This window comes from Budorcas taxicolor, chromosome 21 (genome assembly GCF_023091745.1).
Source record: "Budorcas taxicolor isolate Tak-1 chromosome 21, Takin1.1, whole genome shotgun sequence".
In the NCBI taxonomy this organism is placed as follows: Eukaryota; Metazoa; Chordata; class Mammalia; order Artiodactyla; family Bovidae; genus Budorcas; species Budorcas taxicolor.
In genome coordinates, this window is record NC_068930.1 from 59,061,439 (window position 1) to 59,083,805 (window position 22,367).

The 22,367-nt window shown below is 45.1% G+C and overlaps 1 protein-coding gene across 1 annotated transcript in view; it reads right to left on the reverse strand.

The window, feature by feature from the left end:
* TP53BP1 (tumor protein p53 binding protein 1) overlaps nt 1-22,367 on the reverse strand; it is a 70,050-nt gene that overhangs the window by 3,856 nt on the left and 43,827 nt on the right. Inside the window, exons 18-24 of the mRNA XM_052659472.1 lie at nt 19,287-19,439; nt 8,381-8,652; nt 7,581-7,730; nt 6,856-7,286; nt 4,213-4,404; nt 3,583-3,798; nt 1,697-1,912 (exon numbers count right to left, since the gene is read on the reverse strand). Of these exons, the coding sequence (XP_052515432.1) occupies nt 1,697-1,912; nt 3,583-3,798; nt 4,213-4,404; nt 6,856-7,286; nt 7,581-7,730; nt 8,381-8,652; nt 19,287-19,439 (1,630 nt within the window). The remainder of the gene's footprint in view (nt 1-1,696; nt 1,913-3,582; nt 3,799-4,212; nt 4,405-6,855; nt 7,287-7,580; nt 7,731-8,380; nt 8,653-19,286; nt 19,440-22,367) is intronic.

Here is a 22,367-nt window from a genome sequence, read left to right on the forward strand (position 1 = left end):
TTTCTTAAAAGCTAATTAGTAAAGGATTGTTCTAATACAAATGTCCCCTGCTTCCTGAGATCGTGGAACCTCTAAAATATACTATATACCAAAAATATCAAAGACTCTGGTACTGCTGGAGCAATGTGCAAGGATGAAGGAGCAACATAAAGCAGACATTCATCGTAACTACATCTTCCACAATGAACATGGCCTGCAAAAAAAAAAAAGAAACAAACAAAAAAGAACATGGCCTGCTCCCTCTAAAAAAAAGGTCCAAATTCCTCCTCACTTGAGACAAAACCTATCCCTCACTCATGCTTATAAGAATGAGATTAAAAATATTTGATATATCTGCAAGAGGGGATGGAAGGAATTCTCAGGTTTGTAAGCTCTCACACAGGCTCACAGATTTTTAAGGAATCTGACAGTCTGCATCTCATACCAAAACAAGTTTTCTTAGGCATTCTGTATCAACAAAACATCTAGAGAGCTGCATTGTGAAGTCCTAGTCAAGGAAAGGGCTAGGAGCGTACTGGAGAATGAAGACTAGAGTCCAGCAATATTGTGAAAACAAAAGAAACTAAGACCACAACATGGTTCTGATACCTTTATACCCAATCACTTATGACCCAAATCAAGCTACATCCTTGGCTAGGAAACCCCTCACATACCTGAATTCTTTCTGAAAAACTAGGCCTGGATCACACTCTTGAAACCCCTCCACTGAACACCTGCTCCCACACCTTAAAGCCTCAATATTGATAACCACTTATGTATCTCCAATAGGATACACTTCAACCGCAATTCCCTGACCACCCTCCCCATGTCCCCATACAGATCTCCACAGAGCTGTAGCTGGTGAGATACAGTTTTGGTTAATTAGGAAAATCAGCCACACACCTGAAGTGCCAATCCCAGATCTGCTGGTGCTGTTTTCTGATAACCATGTGCCCTAATTCGATTTCCCTCCTGCGAGGCCCCGCATTAGTGAGAGGGCTGACTTGTAGAGCATCCTTCCACTTGGAGTGGGCCTCAGCAGGCACACATGGACACTGCGCTGCTGTCGCTTAATTACAAGGTATGTTTGTACCTGCCCAGTTTTCTCACCTAGATCACATACTCTTTAAACAGTTTAAATAATTTTTACCTCTCCCCACTGCAGCCTTCACTCAGACCCTAAGAGACAACACAGAAATGCAATATGTAAGGTTGAAGAGATGTACAAGAAGTGAAAAGGCCTAGAGGCTGCTTCTCTGAAATCACCCGGGACCCTGAGCCCACCCTTCCTAGTCTGACACACAGACTCAAGAGAAGGAACTTCATTCCCACGTATGTCGTCTTGGGCCCAGAGAATAGCAATGGGAAGCGGGGCAGGGCATTCAGAAATCTGACTGTACTGGACAAAATGGAGTTCTAAGTCCCAAGTCCACCATTACTGTGGATAAGAAGCAATTCTTTGACCGCTTCTAGCTTGTTTTCTCATCTGTAAAATGGATAAGACCTATCTCCCATCTGCCTCACAAGGACTATTTTGAGGAAATGCTAACAGAAATTCTGTGAGAGTAGTCTGTAAACCACAAAGCAAGCAGGGCTGAACTAGCTCTCTCTGACCCTGACTCCAGCTGCCACGGGCCCTGCCTCCTCGACATGGTTCATAAAGTGAACGGAAAGGGCACATGGGTGTGAGAGCCCCCAGGGCTTCTTAGGGCCTTACCCTCCTCTTCCTCGCTGCTTCCTGTAGGACCATCTGGCAATTTGGAGCGGCTAGCCAACTTGTCGCTTGTTGTAGCCATGGTGAGGAGGAAGGCATAGCCCAGAAACAAGGTCTTGTTGAGGGGCAGAGGCCCTCTCTGCTCTTCCAGGGCAGAGGGCTCACCCAGGTTGTCGCCACTCTCACAGGGGCTCACAAACTCTCCTGCGCCCACCGCACCTGGGAAGGACAGAGGCACAGGGTACAGACCACGGCCTGGGCACAACAGGGTGGGCAGGCAATGTCCTGCGGAACTTTTCTGAGCTATTAACCAAAGACCCATCCTATGGGCAACCACCATTGGCAGTCCAGTGGTTAGGACTCCACGACTTCACTGCCAAGAGCCGGGTTTCAATCCCTGGTTGGGGAACTAAGATCCCGCAAGCCATGCCACTTGGCTCAAAAAAAAAAAACAACAATTTTTTTTTAACAGTGCAGAGGAATTCTATGTATTTAAATTTTACAGTCATAACAATGTATACACTGTTTTCACAACTAACATTGTTTTTATAGAACCAAATCAAAAACTTCTGAAGTCACCTGAAGAAAAGGTGATTCTAACACAAAGTGAAAGTGAAAAATGACTGGAAACCTTCAGCCCACATTCCCAGCCTAGTGCTATTTTGAGGCAGCCTTTAAACAAGTGGGTTCACCAAGAAATGTCCCCAGCAGATACTTCCCCCGTCCCTGACCCTCACCAGAACAGTGCACAGAATCCTTGGTAATAAAGTGCTTTTACGTGTTGACAGAACCATATCAAAACAGCCTGCTTCACCTGCCCCAGTTTCCAACACCTGGGAGTGGGAAGTGAACCAGCCAGTCCAGGACTCCCAGAACACCCATGCTTGGAGTGGCCCAGTAAGTCCTCGAGGAAAAAAGCAAATACCTGGCATGGAGAAGCTGAATCCTGGCTCATTGGGAGGCTAAGATGACAGTCAGGTTATGCCTCCCTAAAATAAAACCAGCAGCAAGAGAACAGTCTGATGTAGCATGCATAAGCCTGGACTTCACAGTCAGAATGCCTAAGTCTGATTTCTGGATGACTGTGTCACCTTGGGAAGTAAACCAACATTCTGCCTTAGATTCTTCTACTAGAAAATGAATTCTAGCACCTGTAACTCACAGAGACTGTATAAGGTAAAATGTATGAAGCACTGAATTCCATGCTTTACATACCCTGAAACACAGCAGAGATATTAAACAGATACGGAGAAGACACAGGAAACAAAAGTGCCAGGTGCCAGGACATGCGACGACAACCAACTTCCTCAGTTTGCTAGACTAAGACAGCGCCCTGGGGCAGACAGCGAAGACTCTGCCTGTGTCTTCAGCATCCACAGAGGCCGCGGCTGGGTCACAGCACAGACCCAGTAAACAACAGATGGACTGAACTTCTATAAACATGCAGCTTGAGGGACCGGAAAGGGGTTGTTTGGGGGTCAGTATGGAAAGGGGAGATACAGGCTAAGGTACCAGCTCTCAATAGGACATGTGGGAAAGCCAGGGGGTCCTGAGCACAAGGGAGAGGGCAGCAGAGCTTCCAGAGGAAGACGGTGCCAGATAAAGGAAGAGGTCCGAGAAAAACTGCACCTCCTGTGAGTCTGCCTAAAATCCATTACATTTCCTCCCTCCCAGAACCGACACAGGCGTTGAGGGATGTTTCCCATCAAAGCCTGCCTTCCTTCCTGGCACCCGACTGGGCTCTGCTGGGAGATGGAGAGGTGGGCGTGTGCGGGCGCCAACTCAGTAATCAGGAAGGAGCCCCGCTCATGCCAGGCTCCACCTCTCCAGCAACTGACCCTGCATTCAGCCGAGGTCTGGGGGAGAAGGAGGTAAAAGGGAGCACTCACCAGGTTTCACAGTGGCAGATTTCCGGCCTCGCTTGGCAGGGGACCGCTCCTCTTCAGAAGTGACAAGCTTTCTTTTACCCGAGGGGACCCCCGTGGCGGCACGAGGGCTCTCTGTGACCTTTCGGGTCGGGGTTGTACTGCTGCTGCTGGAAGTGGTGGGGGTGGCTGGGGAGCTGATGTTACTTCGCCGCTTCCGTTTCCCTTCCACCAAATTGTCTGCGATACAATGAGCCAAAGGCAAGTCATCTCCCATGGTCTGAGGCCCTGACCTCTAAGAAGCTGATCACAGCCTGATTTAAAAACCACCACACCCTCTCCTTCACCTCCCACATGGGCAGGAAGCCTCTTCCAAGGCCACCGTATTTTCTGTTTCAGCTTCTGCCATGACTAAAGTGTGTCTGGTCCTTTATACAACTGGGGAGGCCAGAAAAATCTGAGGACTTACTATTGGGTCCTGGCAAGAAAACAAGAGACATGCAGCGGCTCCTGATATATGGGAGTTCATTTCCATCTCATAAACCACAAAGGAGTAAGACTGAGGGAAGCTTTACTAACTGCTCTAAAGCCACCACTGTGCCCACAAGCAGGCCGGGGGTCCGTTGGCAGTAGTTCAGGAAGCCAAGGTCTTACCTAAGCTGATATCCGCTGCCTTGGTGAGGGGCGTTACTGCCTCATATGGGCCCAGGCCATACTGCTCTCTCAGCCTGTTTCCTTGCTCCAAGGACAAGATGACAGCCATCCGCTTATACCACTTCCTTTGGCCTTCTTTTTCAATGCTGTAGTACAGCTCTCCAGACTCCTTCCTGTGCCCTTTTACCACTCCTGGGTGGGGGGGGGGAAAAAAACACATAAAAGCAGCTTCTTTAGGCTGCTCGACATCTGCTGAGAGCAGGCCTGAATCAGGGAGTTATAGAAGGTCCAAGAGAGGACGGAGGTTAGGACTGAGCAAACTCCTAGCCATCACGCCCACACACCACCACCACGCAGGATGCATGCAGACTCCATCCAGGGATTGGAACATGAAGGTTCCCAGCAGCAGGGACCCTCTATTTATAAAATTAAGCTTCCTAAAGCCAGCCTTTATGGCTTGTTAGCAATTCAAATGGTTCTCAAAATGAAATGCATGTGGTTTCTTAATGGTCCCATTATAACTTACTAAACCTTCCCTTCTTCGTTTGTTTGGAGGCTGGATGATAATTCTTGAGTTAAGTCACAGATGAAAGATGACATCATTTCAAGAGAAAGCATGTGTCTGTGTAGCAAAATCGAAGTAGAAATACAGAGCAGAGAAAGGAAGGAAATAAATCCTGCCTCTCCCCGCTAAGCTTCCCTCTGTATTATCTGCTTCTCTGATCTCACTCTGATTCAGGACCTAAAGACAAGGCCTCCAGATTAAAAGGAATTCAGCGTGGGGCACAAAAGCACACTGGGCTAAAATTCAGGAGATCTGAGTCTAGGCCGCATTCTGTTGCCACCAAGCTGTGTGATCGTGGGCAAGACCTGTTTCCAATGCTATGAAAAAGATACCTATGTAAAGATAAATACAAATATAAAAACAGGGCACTAATGGGAATACTTTCTCATTTGTATGAAGAGAAAAATCAATGTATTCTTTCCTGTTAGCCAGTGCTTGAATGAAGGGCTAATAGAAACCCAGAGCATGTACCAAGGGGAAAAAAAAAAAGAGAAAGCAGGCCTTGGTTCTCTCTTTACCTCTGCCAGAGTCACTCTCTCTCCCCTTGCTTGTTCATCCCCTGGCTTAAATCTCTATCACCACACTAAATCCTCAAGAGCACAAAGAAGGCCAAGGTCAAGAATACCCTTCACACTAATGAAGAGGTCTAGTCTAACATCAGTAGACAGCCTCAATAAATGGGACCCAAAGTCCCCTTTCCCTGAATGCCACAATTCACGGAGGGTAGAAAACCGGCTCTGTCTTAAGAGGGAAAGAGGAACAAATGCATTTGACACAAACAATGTAAGCCACAGGCCATAAAAGATCTCAATCCATGTGCTACTGATGCTAAGTGAAGCTAAGTGTTACCCAGAACTAGAAGGGGAGGTGGTTCATTTAACAATAAATAAAGCGGCAGACAGCAAACTACTGAGGAGTCCAAACACAACAAAGTCTGAAGAGGCTTCAACCGACGCATTTTTGCCCACTGTACCCCATCACTGTTCCCAAAAACCCCATTAAAGCTTTTAAATGGTGAACTCAATGAAATATGTATCTCCAAATCACCTTATAGAAAAGAGGCAATACATTCAAAGAATGGACACATGAGACAGTCGTGACAGACAGAAATCTCTCACCATCACCAGTACAGGGTACTGGCTGGTTTAGTTTTAAAAAAAAAAAGCATGATTTTTCCAAACCAGAGAGTAAGTGGTGAGTGTGCAGACACACAAACGCAGCACTAACAGCTCCTCCCAAGCACAAAGATCTCCATGTATCTGCCGCTCTCACCAGCTTGAGGTTCCCACCAAGAAAGGCAGGAAGCTTACAAGTCAGAGTTGAAAGAACAGAAAATGGCAATAGAGAAACACTAACTGGAGAAAGCTGGCGAACGTCACCCTCACCGCCGATGAAGGTGGCATCGCCAGAGCTGCCCTGGCCGTCGCCTACCCCTCCCACACACATGCCGCGAGAGGGGCCTGCACTGCTGCAGCATGCTTCCCAGAAACTCACTAACGCCGACCCAGCCGAGAGAAAACGGGACAAACCCAAACTGAAGGACAGGCAAAAAATCCCTGACCAGTATGCACTCCTCAAAACCGTCAGGGTCATGAGAAACAAGAAAAGGCTCAGAGAGTGTTACAGATCCGAAAACAAGAGACGTGTGAGGGCTAAAGGCAGTACAGAAATCCTGAACTGGATCCTGGAACAGAAAAAGGGCGCGGAAAAGCTGGGGAAATCCACGTCAGGAACTGAGTTAATGGTAAAGTGCCAAGGCAGATTCTCATCCTGACACAGGTCCCAGGCTAACGTAAAATGTTGACAATAGCTGGCTGAGGGGCACAGGGGCCGTCTCTGTGCTATCAGTACACTGCGTGTTGCAGATGCTGTGTGTCTATACATTCTTTCCAAACTACGAAGTTTATTCAAAAATTAACAAGGGGAACAAAGAACAGCAAAGCAGCCAGGGGTGAGAGCGTGCAGTGTCGGGAATGAAATTCCTGACTAAAGGGCACAGGAGAGCAGAGGCTGGAGGGAGTGCCGCTGGTGGTGGAGGGCCGCGGAGGTGCTAGGAGGGCTCTGGCTGCTTCCAGTACCTGCACTGAAATACTCATCCTCCGAGAGGGCAGTCACTTCCGTGTCCAGGGGGATGGGGTCACACAGCAGGATGTCTTTGCCCAACACGTCACACTCGTACCCATCGTCGAAGAGCAACTTATACTTCCCAGCTCCGACATCTCGTGTGATTTTTCCAGAGTAAAAATAGCCATTGGATGACCACTTGGCTACAACACGGAGCCCTACAAAGCTGTTCCCTGGAGAGGAGGCATCTAAGCCATCTGAAGGGCCAGCAGCAGTCTGGAATGGAATCTCAGGAGAGTCACTTCGACGCAAAGCACCAGCACCCGTGTCTGCCCGTCTGCTGGAGTCTGGCGCTCGAGGCACGATACGGGTGAAGGATTTATCGTCCGGTGACATGCTAGGTGAAATGTCCTCTATGCCCAAGGGGCCAGGCACAGCTGTTTCCCTAAAGTGAGATAAGAGACAGGCGAAGGCAGTGAGAAGGAGCCAAGAGCAGTACGGATCTATCAATCTTCCCACTCCCCTGGCCATGGGTGTCCAGCCCGTTTGCTGCTAACCCCATCGCAGGCAGAAGCCTGGTGTCTCAGGGGCCTCACTCTGATCCCGGCCCACTCCCCAGTCAGTGTGGGCCCCTCTTCTCCCTCCTGACACCCCACATACTCTCTGCTCCCCTCTCTTCTCTCTACTCCCTTTTTTCTGAACAAGTCACAGACTAGTGTATCTCACACTACCCGGGTACCTGGTTCCAGTGGTCCGAGAAGGCGGGCGGCCCCTTCGCCCGCGCCCACGCGGCGTGACTGGAGCCTTCCCTGCCTGTCTGATGCCAAGGCCCGCATCACCATCCTCCTCACACACTGGCGTCCCTGTCTGACTGACCCCTTTTCTAGGACTGGAGAATGAAGACAGGTTAGTCTGAGAGCGCCTGCTACTGGGTCCTTTCTTCACAGTCTCCCCTTGGTCCTCAGACTACGTGCCAGGCCAGCAAGGGCTGAGCCTCCAGGGCAGCAGGAAGCTGGTCCACACACCCACCACCAAATGAGCTGGGAGCGGGAGTCAGGACAACAAGTAAAGGGCGTCCTTCTACATGCCAGTCTAGACCCTCCTGACAAAGCTTCCTACTGCTGCCCTCAAAAACAGCACATCCACTCCTGCCCTGCCTTCGCTTGTACTTCAGGCTCTGGGTACCTGTAGAGGAAAACAAAAAGCTAGGGAACGTGTCAGGCTGGGGCCACTACCCCGAACTTCCTGTGCTCCCAACCAAAGCACCCACAGGCTGCAGAAAGTGGGGGGCGAGGGGCAGGAGCCTGGGCCAAGGTCCCCTCACCTGTTTTCCAGTTGCTCAGGAAGTCTACCTCCCACAGGGCTCCACCCTACCTCCCATGCAAACCCCAAACAGGAGAGGAATGAAAAGGGAAGGAAGAGGAGCTGATCGATCCTAGGAGGATGGGGGGGACTTCCAGTGACTCCCCTTTTCCCGTGATATTAACACGTCAGCAACCCTGCCCCTGCAGTGGCTCTCTCTGGAGACCCTGTCTGCACCTCAGCTTTCCTGGGCCTCCTCGGGAGCTGGGCAAGGCAAACTCGGCAGATTCTGTCCCGCTGGTTTTCCCTTTGAGTTGTCCGGCTCCTCTCCCCGAGCTGCCGCTGCTGTGCATGGCAGACAGGCTCGTCCCACTTGACGTGCGGTGTAAGCTGGAGGCCTTGGAGGAGAAGGAGCTGACGTCCCCCAGGTCACCCGAGGAGCCGCCAGTCTGTGAAGGGGAGACTTCCGTCTCACACTCCTGACACTCTACGATCGGCTCTTCGGTCTCCTGCAAGAAGAAAGGGTACAACGGCTTAGAAACGCCACAAGAACATAATGCTACTGTGATGAATGGACAGTCCTAGAGGGCGAGAAATTTCAGTTTAGAGTTGGGAATTAGGAAGGAACTTTCTGGAATAATGGAAATGTTCTGTATCTTGCTTTGAGTAGTGGTGACATTGTTAAAACCACTGAACTGAACATTTAAGACCTGTGCATTCTATAGGGAATATATACTTCAATAGAATAAGTAAATGAAGGTGGTACTAGATCAGGAGGAGGGGACCTCTATTACTGCAGCTAAGTTAAATTATCTTTTTACTGGACAAGTTCACAATCTTTGGCTGCTGAGATGCCAGCAAGGATCCCAATGCAGAGAAGAGAGGTAACGCTCTAGGTGAAGGAAGGCAGGGAAGCAGGCAGGTTAGAGGGGGAGAAAGAGTGGTCAGGAGCCCTATGGGTACCTGATTACAGCAGTGGGTGGCCTGACAAGCTGTTTGAAATTAGGTATTTCAATACACAATTAAGGAAATTAAAAATCACAGGCAAAAACTGATATATAATGGTATTACTGTTTATAAAAATGAAGACCAAAAAGATAGTAAGCAAAATATTTGAATTTCTGATAGCTACAGAGGAGAGGAATATCAAACTGACTCCATCTCACTCCCGTGCCTGCTTTGATGGACTGGTAGTGGTTGCCTGGAGCTCAGTCTGAAGCACCCTCTGAAGCTGATCCCCAGGCTTAATAAGGAAAGGTTCTAGAATTGACCAGCAGTGTCCTCTCTGGGCACAGAACTGAGAGATTACAGGGCAGCTGCTGCCCATCTGCCTTCCTTCTCTAGACTGTCCGTGCATGACCATGCTGGCTGCCTGAGAGATGATGGGAGAGACAAGCAGAAGACAGACCCCCGCTCAGAGAGTGCACTGTCTCTCTGGGAGACGGTACTCAACGTGCACAGGCACACACATTTAAACACTACTACTGATTAAATGATGATGTTTGACTACTCCTTTCTTGAAAATCTCTTCTCTAAAATCTATAAAGTCACTCTTTCTTCTTTTCATTCTACCTGTTTAGCTAGCTCGACTTATATTTGTTTTTGGCTCCTCTTCCTCAGCCTATTCATTTTAAATTAGTATTTCCCAGGAGTCTGTTCTCACTTCTCTCCTCACTCTTCGTGTTTTCCTTGGCCAGTCTTACATGACTTATTCTGACCTGTCTACCAACAACACAATGATGACTCGGCTCTAAGCTCTCAGATACAAATGCCTACTGAACTCTTACCCTTGGATATACCAGGGACACGTGTATCTTAACCCCTCTAAAACTCAAACCCCTCTCCATTTCCTTGCCTTCAATGAATCCTGGACGTCCCCAGTGCCTCTCACATCCCTTGCAGCTCTCTTTAGCAGGGGCTGATTTTCCTTAACCAAACCTCAACCCGATTGGGGAACTAGATCCCACACGCCGCAGCTAAGAGTTCACATGCCACAGCTAAAGATCCTGCGTGCAGCAACTAAGACTCAGCACAGCTAAACAGATAAATAGAAATAAATATTTAAAAGAAAAAAAGAATTTGGAGAGGCCTCCTTGCTCCCCATTGCCATTAACAGATCATTTCCATCTCCCTACTTCTTGCTCCTACCAAACAAACCATTATCTGTCGTTCTGTTAAACTCTCTCCTTACCTCAGCCACACCCTCCCAATCCCTCTCATGCATGAACACCTTACACCTGGTTCACAGCCTCCCCGTCTCCCCCTATTTTCATGATCATTTTTGAGGCTAACAACCAACAGATGACCCATCCAGCAACAAGCTTTCCCGATCTAATCACACCATCAACCTTTTCCTCTCCTCTACCCCAGCATCTTCATTCACCAGCGTTATTACCAGAACCTGCACCATCTCCAGAAATCTCACCCCTCTCCACTCACCATCTCCTTTCATTTATCTCCTACTCTAGCCAGATCTGAATCAGCATCATCTGCCAAGGTCACTGAACTAAAGCATGTGTTGGGAGCCCAGAACTTAAGTCAACTCCTTGTGAACATAGCAAGCAAGCAGGGGCAAGACCAGTCCAGTGGGCTGGGACTGCAGGTGGCTTCTCAGTTGGAAAGGAGGCCCAAAGAGCAGCAGCAACCTACACCTGCCTTTGCAACTGTTTAGTGTTAGGTAAAGACGACCAGGACCCCGAAAAGAGTGTCTAACGGGCTTTTTAATGGCGAAGCGCTCCCGGGTGGGGTTCCCGGACCCGAACGAGGCAGGTCGAGGAAGTCCGCGCCCGGACCGTGTTGTGGGTGGCTTTTATACGCTCGCTGGAGGAATGGTCAGGCTAGATGGACGGGGGTTCGGATAGGTCGCGGGCTGACAGGTCCTTCTACGTGGCTGGGGTGGGGCGGCTTTAGCTGGCAAAGTGTGCTGTCATTGGTCCCCGGGATCTGGGAGGCTCCTTCCGTTAGAGACCCCGCCCCCCCGGCCCCCGGCTGGGGAGAGAAAGGGCGGCCCATCATGGCCCCCTCGGGGTCCGACCTTACATTTAGAAGTTCAGGCCTTGTTCTTATAATGACTTGGGTCCAGGCTCCAAGCTGGCCTGTTAAGATCTTTTTAATGTATTTGCTTATTCTTTTTCCTGTGTGTCCTTCTTCCTAGATACAGAGGCCACAGTAAGACAGAGTAGCAACCATCTTCTCTGGATTTATCCTCCAAATAGCACAGTGCCTGCCACAAAAGTGGCTTTAAATAAATATTTACTGAAGGAAGGATCTTCTCTCATAAACCTGTGTCCTATTTATATTCTCCCAGTAAATGGTACCGGGAGAAGGCAATGGCACCCTACTCCAGTGCTCTTGCCTGGAAAATCCCATGGACAGTGAGCCTGGAAAGCTGCGGTCCATGGGGTTGCTGAGGGTTGGACACGACTGAGCAACTTCACTTTCATGCATTGGAGAAGCAAATGGCAACCCACTCCAGTGTTCTTGCCTCGAGAATCCTACAGACAGGGGAGCCTGGTGGGCTGTCGTCTACGGGGTCACAGAGTCGGACACGACTGAAGTGACTTAGCAGTAGCAGTAGCATTAAATGGTACCACCATCTATCTGGCTTCCCTAATGGTTCAGTGGGTAAAGAATCTGCCTACAATGCAGGAGACAGAGGAGACGTGGGTTCGATCCCTGGTCAGGCAGATTCCTGGAAGCGGAAATGGCAACCCACTCCTGTATTCTTGCCAATAAAATCCCACGGACAGAGGAGCCTGGTGGGCTACAGTCCAAACGGTTGCAAAGAGTAGGACATGACTGAGCAACTGAGCACACATCTATCTGCCCTAGCAGAAAGCCCAGGCATCATATATGGTCCCTCCCTCTGCCATAATCCCTGCGGTCAGGAATTCAGCAGCCCATCAATTTCACCTTCTGTATGTTCTTTATGTATTTTACATCTGCTTCACTCCTCTCAATCCCTGCTGCTACTGCCCAAATTCAACACTCGCTGCCTCTGGTCTGAACTTTGCCTCTAACCTCTCCTGTTCCAATCAGCTGTTACACTGCTCCAATCAGACCTTCCCAGTATGCAAATCTGAGTATGTCATTCCTTTTCCTCAAATTCTTTAAAGGCTCTCCATCACATAAAAGATAAAAATCTAAAAAGAAAAAATCAAAGATAAAAATCGAAACTCTGGTATACAACCGTGGTATACAAAGCCTCATGCTCTGGGCCCTGAGCAACCTCAAGAGCATCCTCTCTCCTCAGTCCCCACCCTTTCGTTCTCGCTGCATCCTGAATACTCATTAAGCACGCCACGGAGTCTACAACACGGGCAAACGTCTTCACTCTGCCTGCAGCGTCCTCCGCCCCTGCCCCTTCTCTGCCCCACTCCTGAGCACACATCTGCTGTGAGGCCTCTCAGCCGCCTTCAGGTCCACTCACAAGCTCTACGCCCTCCTTCTAACACAGCTTTCCCACCTCTCTACTGCAGCGACCACAGTTCTGGATTGCTTGCACGCCAAGTGTAAGCTCCTAAGAGAATAGGGACCCTGTCTTTTCATCTTCATAGTAGTGCTAGGAACACAGCAACAGAGAAGTTGCTGGTAAATAAATGAATAAAAGATGATAATCAAAGGCTACAAGAGATGAGGGAAAGTTCCCAGAATCCTCAGACCTCGACCTGTCCACTTTCACATCTTTAGCCTGGCTAACAACTGGACTATTCCCACCTGTGTTCTCTTTACTTTCTGCCTCTGTGCCTTTGCCCGCCAAGGCTTCTTTTTAAATGGAATGTCCTTTTCCCTGAATCTCTCAATATCTAAAACCTTCAATGTTGAACTAAATTACTTTCTGGCCCTTACCCAAAGGATTTGTCAAAATTCCCTTCAAACGAGTTTCTTCCTCTTCTCAACTCCTACACAGACCTTCCTTTTGACACACGTCCCTTTCACTCTTACGAGACTGCACACTGCAGCAGTCAGGAAGGCAGGCTCTGGAATCAGACTGCCGGGAATAAATGCCACTTCCTCTGTTCATTAGCTATATAGCATTAAGCAAGTGAGTTTAACTTGCTATGCCTCAGTTTCTTGAATGTAAAATGAGAATAATATCTACTCCATACCGTAGTTGTGAGAATTAAATTAAGTTAAATCACTTAAAAGTCCTTAGAATAGTGCCAGGCATATAGCCAGTGACCAATAAATGTTCAGTTCAGTTAGTTCAGTCGCTCAGTCATGTCCAATTCTTTGTGACCCCATGGACTGCAGCATACCAGGCCTCCCTGTCCATCACCAACTGCAATAAATGTTAGCTGCTATTATTATTTTATTTAATTACAGCAGTGTTTCCCAAACTATGTAACACAGGGATATAACAAACACTACTGTAAAAAGTGTTCAATGGTCAAATAAGTTTGGGAAGTTCTAGGTTACACAATAAAATAAGTATCTTTACTGTAAGACTTCTTAAGGTCTTTAATGTAATATGCATTGTGAATTCCCACAATGGGCGAAGCGATGGTTACATTTCTTGGTGTTTTCTCAAACTTAATATTTACGACCATGGAATTTTTTTCCCTCTCAGAATATCTAACAGGCCTACTGTTTCCAGATATACACTTTAAAAAGCCTCATAAATGAAATAATGAATATGTGTAACACTTAAAACAGCACCTGGCACAGACTTCAGAGTAGACTACAACAGCTACAAAACCTTGTCATGAAAGCAAACTGTTTTTCTGTAAAGCTGCTAAGTTCGTAATTTCTCCAAAATGGTAATAACATTGAAAAAAATTTTGTAAACATAGAATTGAAGGTAGTGCTCCAGTCCAAGATGGCGGAGTAGAGGAACATGCACTCATCCCCTGCGAGAGCACCAAAACCACAACTAGCTGTTGAATAACCACAGGCAGGAGGACACTGGAAACCACCAGAAAGAGATACCCCATGCCCAAAGACAACGAAGAAGCCGCAGAGAGACGGTAGGAGGGGCACACTCACTAAAAAATCAAACCTCATACCCACCGGGTAGGTGACCCACAGACTGCAGAATGGTAATACCAGAGAAGTTCTCCCACTGTTGTGAAATTTCTGAACCCCATGTCAGGCTTCCCAGCCTGGGGATCCAACAAAGGGACTGGGAATCCCCTGGGAATCTGACCTTGAAGGCCAGCGGCACTTGATTATAAAGACTTCCACAGGACTGGAGGAAACAGACACTCCAGCCTTAGAGAGCACAAACCAACCCTTCTGTGCATCAAGGCTCAGAGCAAAGGAGCAGTGAGCCCACAGGAAACTGAACCAAAGCTACCTGTTAGTGTGGTAGGGTCTCCTGTGGAGGTGTGGGTCAGCAGGGGCTCACCACAGGGACAGGGGAGACTGGCAGCAGCTGTCTGGGAAGGTCCCCTTTGGTATAAACCCTCTTGGAGGTCGCCATTAATCCTACTACCATAGAGCCCAAGGCTGGGTCACCTCAGGCCAAACACCTATCAAGGACTCAACCCCACCCATCAGCAGATAACTGGATTAAAGCTTTACTGAGCAAGGCACTGCCCACCAGAGCAAGACCCAAGTGTTCCCATCACCAGTCCCTCCCATCAGGAAGCTTACACAAGCCTCTTAGCCTCCTCCATCAGAGGACAGACAGAAAGGCAAGAATAACCACAATCACACAGTGAGTAAAACGAAACTACATTACAGAAAGTTAATCAGCATGAAAAAGCAGAAAGTTATGTCCCAGATGAAGGGACAAGATAAAACCCCAGAAAAACAAATAAATGAAGTGGAGATAGGCAATGCTCCAGAAAAAGAACTCAGAATAATGATAGTGAATATGATTCAGGATCGCAGAAAAAGAATGGAGGCAAAGCTTGAAGAGATGCAAGAAACATTTACCAAAGACCTAGAAAGAAACAAAGTGAAGTCGCTCAGTCGTGTCCAACTCTTTGCGACCCCACGGACTGCAGCCCACCAGGCTCCTCCGTCCATGGAATGTTCCAGGCAAGAGTACTGGAGTGGGTTGCCATTTCCTTCTCCAGGGGATCTTCCTGACCCAGGGATCGAACCTGGGTCTCCCACATTGTAGACAGAGACGCTTTACCATCTGAGCCACCAGGGAAGCTTAAAGACCTAGAAAAACTAAAGAAAAAACAAACAGATGAATAATACACCAGAAGGAATCAACAGCAGAATAACTAAGGCAGAAGAACAGATAAATGATCTGGAGGACAGAAAGGTTGGAATCACTGCCACAGAATAGAATATAGAAAAAGGAACGAAAAGAAATGAAGATAGCCTAAGAGACCTCTGGGACAACATTAAATGCACCAATATTCGCATTATACAGATCCCAGAAGGAGAAGAGAGAGAAAGGACCAGAAGAAAATATTTGAAGAAATAATAGCTGAAAACTTCCCAAACATGGGAAAGGAAACAAACAAACCAAGCCCAAGAAGCACAGAGTCCCAGGCAGGATAAACCCAAGGAGGAACACACTGAGACACACAGTAATCAAACTGACAAAAATTAAAGACAGAGATAAACATTAAAAGCAACAATAGAAAAACGACAACATACAAGGGAACTCCCACCAGGCTATCAGCTGGTTTCTCAACAGAAACTCTACAAGCCAGAAGGGAAAGGCATGATATATAGTTAAAGTGATGAAGGGGAAAAACCTACAACTAAGAAGACTCCACCCAGCAAGACTCTCTTTCAGATTTGATGGAGAAATCAAAAGCTTTCCAGACAAGCAAAGTTAAGAAAATCCAGCACCACCAAACCAGCTTTATAACAAATGCTAAAGGAATTTCTCTAGGCAAGAAACACAAAAGAAGGAAAAGACCTACAGAAAATAAACCCCAAACAATTAAGAAAATGGTAATAGGATCATACATATTGATAATTACCTTAATTGTAAATGGATTAAATGCAACAACCAAAGACACAGACTGGCTGAGCAGATGAAAACATGTGCCTGTATGCATTTCCACTTACTTACCACATCACTCTGCTAGACCTCCCTCCCAAACTGTATGTAATTATTTTATATTTACAGTTAATCATGTTCCCATTGGAGAAGGCAATGACAACCCACTCCATTACTCTTGCCTGGAAAATCCCATGGACAGAGGAGCCTGGTAGGCTGCATGGTCCATGGGGTCACGAAGAGTCAGACACGACTGAGCGACTTCACTCTCACTTTTCACTTTCCTGCATTGGAGAAGGAAATGACAACCCACTCCAGTGTTCTTGCCTGGAGAATCTCAGGGACAGGGGAGCCTGGTGAGCTGCCGTCTCTGGGGTCGCAGAGTCGGACACGACTGAAGCGACTTAGCAGCAGCCATGTTCCCATTATGGCTTTCAACTGTAATTATATTTGATTTTTTATAATTATCTTTTGATTATGAGAAATGATAAGCATCTTTTACTATTGTGATTATGTAACTATTACTCATCTAATACCACTGTATCATGATTGGTCAACAGAAAAATTATGTAATTCTGTATCACCTAAACTACCATTTAATAGAAAAACCTGTAATCACTTTTTAAGATCCATATGCATATCAGAATTACCTTGAACTATTTTGAAAACTACAAATATCCAGGTATTGCTTTTTTTTTTTTTTTGCCAGAGGTCCAGATATGTTTCTAATGGGCAGCCACATTTAAAAATGACTGGACTATATGAGGATCTTTTATCTAGTTTCACTTTTTCTGTTTCATATTTAGTGCTCTTATTTCATTCAGTTTATGTTTTCCAATTTCTCCATCTCCTTTTTTTGATGTTCTCTCAAGCCTTTATCAAGCACAGCAGAAAAGCCTTTGTATACATATATGTAACATATATATTTTATAAAACGTATGAATTTTTGCCTAACTAAAAACTTTATGACATTTTGATCCCACTTGTTTGATTTAGAATGCTAGATTTCTAATTTAAAAAAACAGATATACAACAAGCAACAAAGGTTTACTGTATAGCACAGGGAACCTAGTCAATATCCTGCAATAACCTATAACGGAAAATAATTTCAAAAATAACAAGTGTGTATAAGTGAATCACACACACAAAAAAGAATTCTACTTTCTGAAATTTAGTAATGTTTATTTTCTTGTCAATTTTTCTAAATGTCCTATGGACATCTAACTAACAATGCATGAGATACAAAATTTTAAATATATTTCTGTAGGATACGCTTAATATAAATTATATTTAAATTACTGACATCAAAGATGCTCTTATTTTTTCTGCATATGTCTATGATTATGTATTTTTTTCTTTTCCCTTATATTTCTTCTGATATTTGCTTTATGTATCTTTCTTTCTTATTAGAAGTGTCTAATGGTTTATGATGTCTATCTTCTTTGTGAAATTGTACCTTTTATCATTAAAAATATTCATCTTTGTTTCATTTAAAATAAATTTTTAAAAAATTGAAGGTAAACCAGCATTTTAAAAGAAATATTTCTGTCATCTGGTGTATAATAAAGAATATAAGACAATTTCTCAAACTAAAATTAAATACTTTCTAACATGAGGGCCATAATGGCCCATTAATGAACAGCAGCAATAATATGTTCCACTTAAACTATTTACCAGTTTAATTCTCCCAGAGCGCAATCTCCTATATGGCTAGCTGCCAGAATTAATAAAGTGCTTGACTAAGGAATAAAATAGCTATGTCTCTTGTCAATTAGTAAAATGGTTCCTGCAGGAACTTCCCCAGTGTTCCAGGGGTTAAGAATCCACCTGCCAGTGCAGGGGACCCGGGTTCCAACCCTGATCCTGGAGGATCCCACATGCTACAGAGCAACAAAGCCTGCAAGCCACAACTGAGACCGCACTGTAGAGCCCTAAGCTGCAACTGCTGAAGCCCGCATGCCCTAGGGCCCATGCTCTGCAGTAAGAGAAACCGCCACATCTAAGAGAAGCCTCCACATGCCACAACCTGAGAAAGCCCACGAGCAGCAACAAAGGCCCCGTGCATCACATAAATGAACACTGAAAACGTAAAACATAATATTTTATCAGCGTATGCACCAAGATATTAACATATGTGGGCTTCCCTGGTAGCTTAGTGGTAAAAAAAATCCACCTGCCAATGCAGATGGTTTCGATCCCTGGATCAAGAAGACCCCCTGGGGAAGGAAATTTCAACCCACTCCAATGTTCTTGCCTGGGAAATTTCATGGACAGAGGAGCCTGGCGGGCTACAGTCCATGGGGTTGCACAAGAGTCAGACATAAGTAAGTGATTAAATAAGAACATTAACATATGTACCGGATATCAACATATGTACCAAGGAAAAAAGTGCCAGATCTTGAATTCTAGAAAATCTAACCTCAGCCACTGTTGGAGAAGGCAATGGCACCCCACTCCAGCACTCTTGCCTGGAAAATCCCATGGACGAAGGAGCCTAGGGGGCTGCAGTCCATGGGGTCGCTAAGAGTCGACACGACTGAGCGACTTCACTTAGACTTTTCACTTTCATGCATTGGAGAAGGAAATGGCAACCCACTCCAGTGTTCTTGCCTGGAGAATCCCAGGGACTGGGGAGCCTGGTGGGCTGCCGTCTCTGGGGTCGCACAGAGTCGGACACGACTGAAGTGACTTAGCAGCAGCAGCCACTGTTAGATCTAAACAAAGTAGCATACAACACTGTCCACTGTAACAGTCAATAGACATCAATATTCCACTGACACTGGGAATGAGTTCATAGTGAATCCTACTAAAAAATAAAGGTACACTTCCTACTATAGGCTCATAACCACACATGGATGGAGACCAAGATCAATGAGTAAAAAATGATAACATGTGAGAAAACAGTAAGAAACAATGAGAAAATACATGCTGCTAAGCTGGAGATTCTAGACTTCATTAGTTTCCAAGGATTAAAAATAACACATAAAATCTTTATACCTGACAGACTCACCACTGTTCTGGGACTGGTTAAATAACTGACCAAAGGTCAGACAGCAAACCCATGGTTGGGAAAAACAGAACTCTAACCCAGTTCTTAAATCTTTCTCACAGAAGGAGGAAGGAAAACAAAGCGTTAGCAGCTAGCTGCATAGGAAAGAGAGATGGAGGCGGAAAACCAGGGTAATTTTTCTACGGAAAGAAATCTGCCACATAGACCCAAGTATGTATTACCTCAGTTACTTTTCTTTCTACTTCTGTCCCGTCCACATAATACACATCTGTGATAACACGAGTGACAAGCGTGCGGACCTCACGAATCGTTCTCATGTGGCGATGCAAGACGTGGCCGTGCGGGGGCTGAGGCATATCAAACTCTTCCTCTCCCTATGACAGAAAACAGAGAGCACAGGCATGAGTCTCCCTGCAAACTGGCAGACTCACAAGTCAACTTCTTCACGATGAGCACTGTTCAGAGGTTCCATGAATCTTGAGTGATGGAATTTTCCAGCTGCTCTGTTTCTATTCACTTATGGGTAACACTAGAGATGGGCCAGCTGTCTAGTGAGAGGAGTTTTTATCAGTTTCACCTAAAAACCTATTTCAGTCTAAATCAAAATCATAACATCTAGCACTTATATCTAGGATTTTTAAGTGAAATGATGATCCCCTAAAAGCACATTAGAGATTATAATTCTTCTGATTCTGCTGCTGACTTATCAATCAGCATAAAATTTACACTTGCAAGAGGTCTTCAGATAAAAGGAAGGCATTCTTTAGAACTTTATATAAAACAGAATAAGATCTGAAAATCTCAGTGCAGTCTGTTTTTCTTGCATTCGTAAGTGAAAACTATGGTATATTTATTCCTGAAGCAAGACACATTGATTTCTCCCAGAATTAAATATGAAATATTTAATGTATTTCAAATAATAGACTGTAACTAAAGAGTTGAGCTAGTGTCCAGAAATAGAGGACATTAGCAAATTAGGATTCTGTATCTAGTTGTATCATAAAGAATAGTCAGTTACATAGTTTAAATGAGACCCTACATTTTTATGACAACTATTACATACATGTTTTCTCATAACATCTGTATCATATTTATCCACATCCACAACCCCATCCCTTCTGCCCCACAGCTCTATAACTGTGAAAGGAAACGCATGCTTTTTTCTCCCACCTGATTTCCCCTACAGTAGACAGATACTACTTTCTGCAATCAGTGTCAAGGTCAGTGACAGTGTCAAGCGTCTTTCAGAAGAGTTATATGTGCCACCGCAATAATGGTGAGCCTGACTTTTCATTACAGTGTGGCAATATTTTACCTAAAGTAATTTACCTGAAGAATTCCCAGTCCAACTTCATGTTAGGGTGAAATATCTATGAAAATTATGTGAATAAATACAAATAAAGTGCATGGAAACTTATTCAACCAATTCCTTAAAATAATTCTGTCTATACAAACAACTCTGGTTAATGAATGGTCAAGGTACTGGTCTGTCACACACCAGTTACCAGGGTGCCCCTGCCTAAGAACCACAGCAGCCTGGACCTGCTAGCTGCACACACGGTGATCAGATCCTCAATCATAGAAGTCTAAAAGCTTTTGGTGTGCTTTACGTATATCCTTAAAATGCAGCCAAAAGCCTCCCTGTAGTCTTCCATTACAACAGCCAGGTAAATGATCACATCAAGAGAAATACCTAAATAAACATCTCTGATAGAGTAAGAAAGAGAAGGGAAAAGAAGGCAGATAAAAACAAAGTTAGGCTTACTCTCTTCAAATAGTATTCTGAAAGGAGGTTTCTGTAAAGATACGTAACTTGAGGATCTTGTTATAATTAAGGGAAGATAAAATGAAAATAAAGCCACATTTTCACTTCACAGAAAACCTGGCTCCAGGCCCACCTGACACACAAATGGAAATTTAAGGAATGTCAAAGGTAGGCTGCCTGTGCTTTTTCTCTGAGCCTGACCTGAGTCCTACCCAGACTGCAGAAGATAAAAAAGCACCAACATTCAGAAGATGTCCATAGAGCCTTATCATTTTCTAATCACTCTTCAAAAGATGGCATACCAATCCCAATTTCTGTTACAGTACCCATCATTTATATATTTTTTATTGTGGTAAAATATACTTAACATAAAAATTACTGACTTTAACCACTTTTAAATAGACAGTCTGTAGCATTATGTACAGTCACACTTTCATAAACATCACTGTATTCATTTCTCTATAACTCTTTTTATCTTTCCCAACTGAAACTCTGTATTTACTCACTGTTTACTATAAACTCACTATTTACTCTTTTGAGCACTTTTCTTTCCTTGGCAGGAGGAACTAGCTTTTAAATGTGCTGTTTCACTCTGCATGACATAGCAGTAGTACAGCGTAAGTGATGGTTGTGTTGCTAACAGCTGCAGTAGTGGCATTTAAAACAATAATCAATAGGTCGCAACAGCAGCCAGTATATACTGAGCATTTACTGTGTGTCACACCCAGCACTAAGGGCTTTGCAAACTTCATCTCATTCAACTTTCAAGACATCTAGATGACGTCTGACTCCAAAGCCTGGGCCTTAACTAACATTCTGGCTCCTCATCGTCACGACACAGGAGCAGGAATTATTTCCCTAGTTGACAGAGGGAGAATATGAGGGAGTAAAGCAAGACACAATCTAGTGGCATTCATGTGACTGCTGTCTTTAAGATACAAGTTTTAACCCTTGTTATAAAGGCAGAGAAACCAAATTATTATGTGGCAGAATACAAGCACTTTAAGAGTAAAATAAACAGCTGCAAAATAGGGTCTGATGTGCTACAGCTCCTATATCCAAAAGGCTATGTTATTTTGAATCTGTATGAATTGATAAGGTCCTAGGTCTCAGACAGTGTTAGTATAAAAGGCTAATATAAACAGAATTTTTGGAGAGGCACGGATAAACAGAACAAGACTACACAAGCTATGATTAAAAAATAGAAAAGCAACATAGCATAATGAAAAGAATACCGATTCTGAAGTCAGATATGCTGAGTTCAAATTCCAGTTCTGCCACCTACTGATGGCAAAATCTTGGGCAAGTTACTTAACCTCTCTTCAGCTTGGTTTCTTTACCTGTGAAATGGGAATAACAATACCAACCTCATGGGTTGTCTTGAGCACAGTGCTGATATACTGTAGGTGTTCAATAAATAGGAACTATATTATTTTTATAAAACAAACAACCTGGACCATTCAAATGAGAGGTACATCACTAGTAAAGCTTTCCTAGGCAGATTTCAAGTGATGATGCTTTACTGAAAAGGCAATTT